General features: G+C 32.8%; 1 protein-coding gene across 1 annotated transcript; it reads left to right on the top strand.

Annotated features, from left to right (window-relative positions):
- Positions 1 to 8176: 8176 nt before the first annotated feature.
- LOC126682704 (uncharacterized) lies at positions 8177 to 9405 on the top strand. The gene is made up of 2 exons (XM_050378452.2): positions 8177 to 8759; positions 8839 to 9405. The coding sequence occupies exons 1-2, from the start codon at positions 8178 to 8180 to the stop codon at positions 9313 to 9315; spliced, it is 1059 nt and encodes a 352-aa protein (XP_050234409.2). The 5' UTR covers position 8177; the 3' UTR covers positions 9316 to 9405.
- Positions 9406 to 10144: the final 739 nt, after the last annotated feature.

Raw genomic sequence — 10144 nt, forward strand, 5'->3', positions numbered from 1 at the left:
TCTCACCTATCGAACCCCTGAACTTGTTAAATAACCCGATTTGACCCCCGAACTTGATAAATACGTAAACATTTAACCCCTCCGTACACAATTTCTTTTAAAACGTTTCAAGTGACAGGTGGACACGAAAGGTTCAATACTTACATATTTATCAAGTTCAGGGGTTAAATCGGATTATTTAACAACTTCAGAGGTTCGATAGGTGAGACGTTAAATTTAGGGGTTAGATGGGTAAAAGGGTAAAAGTTTAAGGGTCAAATTATGTATTAAGCCAAATGAAAAATAGAGACAATTACTAATTTTTTTCTCATCCACGTAACCATCATATGTGAACGAGCGGCCGTGGACTATAGGCTGAGCCCTAGTTATAAGTAGGGTGAATAAAAATCGAACCAAATTGTAAATCCGAAATAAACCTAACCGATTAAGTTTAATTAATTTAAATGAATTCCAAAATGATATTTTTAAGAACCGAATCAAACCAAACTGCAAATTTGAACTAAACCGAACCAAATAAGTTTAAAATGTTTGGTTTTAAAATGCAAACAAAAAATACTAATTAAATATTAATTTATAGTTCATTTCTTTCAATTATTTTTATATATTTATTTAAATATTATTAATAATCACTCTACTAATAGAATAATAGTGAATTTAATCTTTTAAGATATGATATAAATTTCAAATGATAACGTGTGAATGTACGACTGATAATTTTGAAAATGCTAATATAGTTGAATGGGGTGAAATCAGATTACTAAAACACTTTTCGATTCATAATATTCGTCATATAATGCTATTTTTAAATTTGACTAATATTTGTAGTCTTGATTTTTTTTTAAAATAGCAATAAATACTTCTTTGATAGTTTAAAGTGATAAAAAGTATGGACCATTTTTTTTAAAGACAAATATTACGCATAGGTGATTAGTAAATTAACTACTATTAATCACTAGAATCATACACGTGCACTAGGGTTAAATGGGTATGTAAAACCTAATGCTATCAAATTAGTAGTACTAGTAGATTAGTTAAGTAATCATTAAAATGATACACGTGCACATAGTGTTAAATGGATCATGAGAAAGTAAACAATATTTCTAAAACTTTTCTTGCTTGAAACGTCTCTTTCTTCTTTTTGATATGCTTTCTTCCTTCTCAATAGCACTTCATTTTCAACACGGTTTCCTCATTCAATATTCTATCATGAAATGGAGTTGCATGCATTTATTATAGTCAAGGAAAATCTCTTAATCAAAACTAGTAAGGTCTCACTTTGCTTCCCTTTTTTTTTTTTGATCTGATCATGAGGTGTCCTGAACGGATTCCAACTATGAAACGGCACCTTTAAGCCTTTCACATTCAGACTAATCCCCACTCGAGCCGGGTAGGTCCCTTGCGGGAGGCAAAGCTCTGGCCCCAAGTTTTAAACGGCTGCATACATGAGTACGGTTCGAACCCGCGACCTCACTTAAGCTAGAAGAGCGCCTTACCAACTCATCTACGCCTTGGGGTTACGCTTCCTTTCTATTAAGAACTAATTAATTGCTTAATTGTTAATGGATGGCACTATTAATTGTTAAAACAAAAATTGTTATTTCTTCCGATCTACAATATATATCGTATTTAAAAAATTGATATATACTACTCCCTCCGTCCCACTTTAGAAGTCCTATTTGACTTTACACACAGATTAAGAAAACATTAATTATTCTTATCTTTTCATGTTTTTTCATGTTTTACCTATTAATGATATTGGAATTTTCCATATAACTCTTTTAAGATAATTAAAATAAGGGTAAAATAGGGTATTCAATGGAAAAATATTTTAAAAATAGTAATGGGACTTTTTAAATTGGACATCCCAAAATAGAATATGGGACTTCTTAAACGGGACAGAGGGAGTAACATTTATCACTTTAGAGTTTTAAAAAAACATTAATTATTAGTTTTTTTAAATTTATTTTTAATACTCCCTCCGGTCCATAATATTTGTGGCATTTGTCGTTGACACAATAACTAAAAAACAATTAATATGTCTTTTATTAAATTAATCCTACGTTGAAATTTGTTTACACATATTCCAAAATGACAAATATTATGGATCAAACAAATTTTTCAAATAAGCGCTAAGCAGTAAACTGCTAGGTCGTGGGTTCGATTCCTCCCACAAACGCTCCCCCTCCCCAAATTATCAAAAAAAAATTAGTAGTAATTAATATGGACAATTTAATAAAATTATATACAAATCAAATATATTGGCCTAAATGCACCAAAAATTACAAATTTTTCGCGTGTTTTTGATATTTAATATAATCTTTTAATTTATATTTAACATAAAATTTCAATTTTTTTGCAATTAAAACTACAGTTGCGTTTTCTTTAAAAAATTGTGTTGTTTTACACCCAAATTGTGTCGTGTCACACCGAATCGGTGTCGTTTTACATTCAAAACAGTGTCGTTTTACATCCAAAATGGTCTCATGATTTTAATTGCAAAAAATTTGAAAGTTTATGTTAAATATGCTAAAATTAAAAAATTATGTTAAATACTAAAAACACGGAAAGTTGGTGATATTTGGTACATTTAAGGCAATATATATTTATTAGTTTCTTAATTTATGTGAAATAGACGAATGTAATAAATATTATGAAACAGAAGGAGTAATAACATAATAAAATAATTTTTTTATTGAGGAATCGCCCTTTACTATCAATAAAAAAAATACTAATAGACAAAAGAGGATTATTTTATCAGAATAAAAATAGGTCAAATCCATTCTCAGGTTCCTATACTTTTCACTTTTTTTTCATTAGATCCCTATGTTTTAACTTGCCATTTTTAAATTCATGTATTTTATTTTTTGTTGTTTTTATGCCCCCATACGCATGGAATGTGGAGAGTGTACCACACTTTCCGTTTAGTAGTAAACTCTGTTAAATAATGGCGTTTCAAAAAAATATGATTAAGATTGAAGGACCAAACAGTACCTTTTTTTAAAATTAAAAAAATGTCGGAAAAAATTGGCCAGCCGCCACTTTTTTGTGGTGGCTGGCTGAATATTTTTTTTCGACATTAAAAAAATTCGATATAAGTTAATATATAAATAAATTAAAATTAAATTTAAGTAAATAGAGATTTAATTAAATTAAATAAATTTATATGGTTACCGATCGGAATGCGGAGAGAAGAAGACAATGGGGGACTAAAATCACGGACTAAATTTTATTTTAAAATTAAATTAAATTTTAAAATAAATTAAAATAATAAATTAATTTTAATTAGTTAAACTACACTATTAATTATTTGTAAATATAAGAATTTATAATAATACAATTAATTATTTTAAGAAAAATTGGGATTGATTTTGATTTGTAGACTAAATATAAGGATTTTACTGTATTATAGATTAAATACAAGAATTTTATAAGTTAAAGTTACTGTATATATCTTTTTACACTCTCAATAACACTAAATTCCATTCATAAAAGGGTATAAAAACAACAAAATTAAAATTTAAGGGATCCGTAAACTTTAAATTAAAGTAGAGGGATTTATTAAAGAAAAAGTGAAGAATAGAAGGATTTTGAGGATGTTTTATGAACCTTAAGCAATTTGATTTGTCTTTTACGTGGGTACTGGTGCCATGATCTTCTTCTCGAAAGCTTGAGAATTTGAATTGTTTTGTGGTATTCATCCTTTCTCTGCTCTTTTTTATCGTCGGTGTTGGAAATAAGTATAAAGTAACCTCATAGATTTTATATGCTACTACTATCTATTTTATTAATAATATTATTTAAATAAAAGAAAATAATTACAAGTTTAATTAACAAACGCCTAAGAAAATACATTAAAAAATTATTATTATAAATAAAAAAACATAACCTAATAACTTGAGGTTTTCAATGAATTGATTATTTCACCGTCTAAACATATGCATAATAATAATAATGTAAAAGACTTAAAAAAGACATTTTAGCATTGAGCGTTGAATTATAATTTCTGATTTTAAAATTCAGTTTTGTAGGTTTTTTAATTGGCTTAATGGCAAAAAAAACTCAAACCTTTACGACTTGTTGCAATTATATCCAAACCTTTTAATTTTTGCAATGATATCCAAATTGTATTATTTTGTTGCAATAATATCCAAATTGCACTTTTTATGTGATTTTTTTTGAGTTTTTTGCCATTTTTTGGGACTTTTACTATATTATTATACATCAAAACATAATAATAGCCTAATATCTTAATTGAAAACAACAAGTTTAGCCATCAATTTGACTATTATTGCTATAAAAAATGCAATTTGGATATTATTGCAACAAAAAAAATGCAATTTGGATAGTATTGCAAAAATTAAAAGGTTTGGATATAATTGCAACAAGTCGTAAAGGTTTGGGTTTTTTTTACCATTAGGCTTTTTTAATTTAGGACTAATTGAGGACAAATAAAATGTAAACATGATTTTGTTACTGTAAACTGTAAATAGGCACGAAATTGTCAAGTGAGTTTTCTGGCTGAATTACAGACAAAATCACCTTTTTAAAGATATTTTAGGGCGCTAGTTTTTTTTTAAAAAATAGTGCAAAATACACTATCAACCATGCCATGTTCAAGACAAAACAACCATAACTACTAGTATTAATTTGTACCGCACTCTACTAAATCATCCCACTAACATCTGTACATAATTGTTAGAAAATTTTCAAAAATAAAAAATGCATAAAAAGTGTGTTATTTTTACAAGATACGTTAACAGTTATGAACGGATTTCAAGTAAATTAATTTTCATTTGAACCGTATAAGATTACTGGAGGGGGTAAATACACTTACTCAGACAATAATATTAACATTTAAAATTAAAACTAATTATAAATGTCAAATTAATCGGACAACGCGCGGATGCAGTAATTTGATAAGGGTGATAGTTAACTCTTCACCCCCTCAAAAAATTATGTATCCTTTGAATTTGAAGTCCAATCCAATTCAGATAATGCAAAGACAAATAAATTTTACAATTCATTAAAAAAACCAATAAAGTTCTGTCATCAAATTTATAAAATGTACCTGTGCCGTCTAAAATTGAAAATTAATCCCTAAGATGATGCTTGAAACATAATTTAATCTACTTTGTCTAAACAACAAAATGAGAAATTTGGATTAGTTTATGCAACTCGTGTGCTTTTGACCATTGTTCAAATGCTTGACATAAGAAGAAAATTATTTCATTAATTAATGTAGCATTCTAATGGTATTTTAAATTCTGCACATGTATATAGACTACTAGTATATCATTGTTCAAAGCTTCAAAACAATTACTTTGGGACTGATCTATTGACCTAAATATTAAATATTGACTAAATATATATAATTACTACAGGTCACGGCCTGCATTTAAGTCATGAACAGTTGAATATTCTTACAGTCTGACTATAGAGTAAATAGTAATAAATATACTGATCGTTCATTTACCCATTTATTTGACTCTAATACTAATTATAATTAGTCTTTTAATTACTATAAAAATTTAAACTCGCATATGTTCATTTAACTAAAATACTAAACATTTTAAAAAATCCCAGGGATTTTCTTTTTCCCTACTTTTTTATCAAAAAATTTAATCTTGCTATTGTAGAGGGTGATTCGTTTTTTCATTATTTTAGTACAAAAATTTTAATTATATAAATACAGATTTTATATTTGTTATACTTTTTTTTATAATTTTTTTATGGATTTCTATTTTCTAATGTGGAATTTTTCTTTTATGACTTTTCTACTTCATTAATATTAATGGATACATAGATGCAGCAAAAATATGAACTGTTTATCAGTAAAATTTTATTTATAGAGTAAGTAATCAATTTATAATTTAAAATAATTGTTGAGTAGAGTGGATGGATTGTCGAATTACACATTTAAATATCATTACGTGTACGATTGAAAAACATAAATATAAATTTTTGTTATCTAATTGAAATCTTCCTTTTTACTTGTGGAGAGTATGTTTTCATAGAATTTTTGATAAAATTGTACTTTAATTTTTTATTAATGACATATTTTTTATAAAAAAAAATAAACATTAAATAATGAATTTAATTAGTTTAACCCTACAGAGAATCTTGTACTTTATCACCTTTGTGTAAAAAGTATTTATCTCGGAAATGTTATCTTTCCGGTCATTCTATTTGTCATTTTGCAATTTTTATACTCTTTTCGGTGTTTTTCGGTCCTTTCTATTCATAATTTTTTTTCCTCTAGACACCAAAAAAGACATAAAAATCTCAAAATAACTGATGGAGTCTGCCTTCTGAACCGGTGAGTGAACCTGCAAAACAGGGTAGAAGCTAACCGGACGGTGGTTGTCCGATTAACTCTCCGATGCTAAAGTCAGTCTAGAGCTTTGAGCAGCGTTTTGAGTATATGAATGTAATTGTGATTCTAGGCATACCTCGTGCTCCTTTTATAGTAGTCGAATATACCTAGTAGAGTTGTATTAGGCAAGTGAATCCTACTTTATAGGGATTCGGCAATATCGTAGGGATTCTCCTGATTTGTCGTGATCTACCTTAATCTGATAAGAGTCCTATTTAGGAACGTCTTCCTAAATAGTCTTATCTTCCTAAAGTAGAGCTTATCCTTCCATATGTAGTGTTTGTGTCCAAATAGGACAATATTTCCATATTTAGTCGTTTACCCGAATCCCGGACTCGAAGCGCTCTCGGCGGGTCACGCGGGATTCGGTCTTTATGTCACCGAATCTAAGGAGATTCGGCATTTCCTTCATATCTTCGGATCTTCAGGGGGAGTCCGGTATCACCTGAGAGTAGATCTCCTGTAACTCGGCTCCATGATACTTTCAATAGGATTCGGTATCCATCATTAGCCCCCCCGCAAGTGAGCTGAAGTAGTTTGGCATTTATGCCTTAGTGGATTTTAGCTCTTTTGGAGTTGAGTTCTCTTATACGGGCGAGTCGTTTTGTATTCCGGGCGAGTCGTTTCATATGTTTGTGGGTGACGTTTCTTCTTTAGTAAGATTCTGTGTTGCCACGTGTCGGCATTTAATGATTCAACGGTTAATGATTCAAAAGCGTTTTGTATTTAATCTCTTTGCATTTCTTCTTTTCCCTCTTACTTACTTTTCGAATTTACTCTCATTTCTTGTAGCTATTTCCTTTTCGTTCTTCGTTTGATTATCTGATTCTTCGTGACTTGTTTTCTCCAGATTTTTCAGGTATGTTTTCTTTCGTCGTTTGGATGTTAATATGGCTTTCTTCTTTGTGTATATTCTCCATGGTTTATATTCTGGAAATTCCTTTTCTGTACTTGGTGTTCTTCGATGTGTTCTTCAACGTGTTCTTCAATATATTTTTTGTTTGATCCTTATTCTGTGTTTATGTTTGTGATTTCCTGTTCTAGGATGCCTCTTAGTCGAGTGGAAGATGCATGCGCTGCTATGGCTTTTACCCGATCAAAGCTTCGTAGGGATGAAGTCTTAGATATCTATTTTAAGTATAGCTTTCCTTTTGATTATAGGGTAATATTACCCGGGGCCGATATGGCTGCGTCCGATTCTCCAGGATCTTCTTGTAGGGCGGTTCTCTTCGAAGAGCAATTTGCTGCTGGTCTTAGGTTTCCTTTAGATTCATTTTTAGTAGAAGTGTGTAGGGATTTAAAGGTTGCTCTGGGGCAACTTTACCCTGGTACGATTAAAGTAGTGCTCGCCTTTTCGGAGGCATGTAGGCTCCGGGGCTGTGCCCCTTCTCTCAAAGTGTTATATCATTTTGTAGACTTTAGGAAGTGTGATGGTTGCTTCGTTTTCGCCCTTGGCAGAGAAGGGCGATCTCGTATTTATCTTCCTTGCCTAACCAGTCGCTGGCGAAGGCGTTTCTTTATTGTTTACCATAAATTTGCTTTTCTTCATTTTTCGGATGGTTTTTCTTCTCATCAAGTTCGGAGCTGTCCTTCTCCTTTAAGTTTATCCGAGTCAAAACTTGCTTTCGACATATCTTCCTGTAGTATTGAATCGCGTCCCATTCTAGATGTCTTGGTCAATAGTCGTCTTCGGCGTCGATGGTTTCCTTTGGAGGATCCTCCTCGAGGCTTGGCGGATCTTTGCTACTCTTTTGTTCAAGGTATATTAATTTGCTTAAGTTCTTTTTAATGTTTCTTTTGTAGGATGTCTTCTTCTTCTGACGATTTCCTTTCCGGATTTCAAGTAGATTTGGACGTTCCGATGGGTGGTCCTGACGTTTCTATTGCCAACATTATTCCTGGCGACATTGACGTGGATGGGGCTCCTGTTGATATTCCCATAGCTCCCGCCGAGATAGCGTTGCCTGAGGTTATTGTTGTAGATGATGATGATGACTTGGCTGATCCGGTAGGTGACGAGGCGGTTCCGTCACTACTTCCCCCTCTAGCATCATTTACCGTCTCGGGGGGAGTTGGGGGTGTGGCTTCAGAGGGGCCGGTTGTTGCTGATTTGGGAGAGATTTCTCTAGGTCGAGACCCGGATTCTCCGTCTAGGAAAAGACGTCGAGTTGGCGATGGTTCTCCATCGAGGGAGAGTTTTCCTGGAAACTCTTCTTCTGCTCCAGATTTGGTTCAGTGGGTCGAAGGTCAGGATCCTGCTAGTTTGCTGAATCCTAGAGTGTTGGCGGAATATATTCGAACTCTGGCGATTCCTGATGATGTCACGTGGTTCTGTGGTAGGCCGGGTCAGGAGCTTTCCGATCTGGCTTGTTTTCATGGTTTCTCTGTAAGTGCTTTCTTTCTTGAGTATAATATGTTTTTTGTATTCAGTTGTTTTCTCATTTGTTTATTTCTGGTGTGTGTAGGCTCTTCAATCTGTTCTGGTATTGAACGACCGCCGACAGTGTGCCGAGGAGGAGGTCGAGCGTCTGTCTTCTCTTTTGGCGACTTCCGAGTCTGAAAGGGCGAAATTGAAGGCCTCTTTGGAAGAGCATGATTCCCTTCTGGCGCAGCTCAAGGCGCAGGATGCGATTAATGATCGCCAAGTGAAAGTGATCGAGAAAAAGACCGATGATTTGACTCAAGAGATTGAGGAGCTCATTCGGATCAATTCCCTTGTTGGTGGGGAGAGGGACAGTCTTAGATCGGAGGTTGAAGGTCTTCACATCCGTCTGCTAGATACGAAGGCTTTTTACTCTGCTTTGATAAGCGAGTATCGCCTTGCGATTGGGAAGAAGCTTCTAGAGCAGAATCCTAATATTGATCTTTCTGGGGTTAACGGGTTGGATCCCCAGGCCATCGCCCGTGATCTCCTCGTCAAGATGTCTAAAGACCGCGTCTAGTAGTTTTTCTTTTGATTGTATTTGCTGATGTATTAATTTTGCTTTTTGTAATTCACAATTTATGAATATATTTTCTTCGTGTTTCTTCGAAATGTGCTTTCGCCTTATTTTTATGTACTTGTCTTGCCTCGAGGGTTATTCTAAACCCTGTTCTTGGCGTTGCTTTTTATAGAGTTAATTTAAACTCTTTTTATTTTTGTTTTTGTTTCGAGTTAATCTAAACTCTTTGTTGGCGATTTGCCTTTTCTGAGTTAATTTAAACTCATTTTTAGCCTTTTGTGGTGATTTGCCTGGTTCGGCGATTTTGCTTTGAGTTAATTTAAACTCATTTTCTTGGCTCTTAGCCTTTTGTGGCGATTTGCCTAGTTTGGCGATTTTGCCTTGAGTTAATTTAAACTCATTTTCTTGGCTTTTAGCTTTTCTTGAATTTGATCTTGAATTTATTTTTTCTTCTTTCGTCTTTGATTTAGCCATTCGTGGCTGTTCTTGATTTTTATTTCTTTATTGGTTCGTCTGGCTAATCAGATGGTAGCAAAATTGAATTTTTATTGATAAAAAGATGGCATACAAAATATTAAAGATAGATTTGACGCCATCTGGTAAGACGGAAAGTCGTTACCGGTGATGGGTCGTTTTCCGTTCCTATTCTTCCTTCTTTTCGGTCTTGTTTTCTTGGAGATCCACCACTGACTCGTCATAGCACTTCTTGGCTATTCCTTGGTCTCCTCTCAGCGTCACTACTCCCTTTTCGGTTGGTACTTTCATTGCCAACGCTCTTATGCTGGTTACTGCTGCCGAATCATGGAGGAAAGGCCTTCCTAGGATGGCA

Source organism: Mercurialis annua, linkage group LG5 (assembly GCF_937616625.2).
Source record: "Mercurialis annua linkage group LG5, ddMerAnnu1.2, whole genome shotgun sequence".
Taxonomy (NCBI): domain Eukaryota; kingdom Viridiplantae; phylum Streptophyta; class Magnoliopsida; order Malpighiales; family Euphorbiaceae; genus Mercurialis; species Mercurialis annua.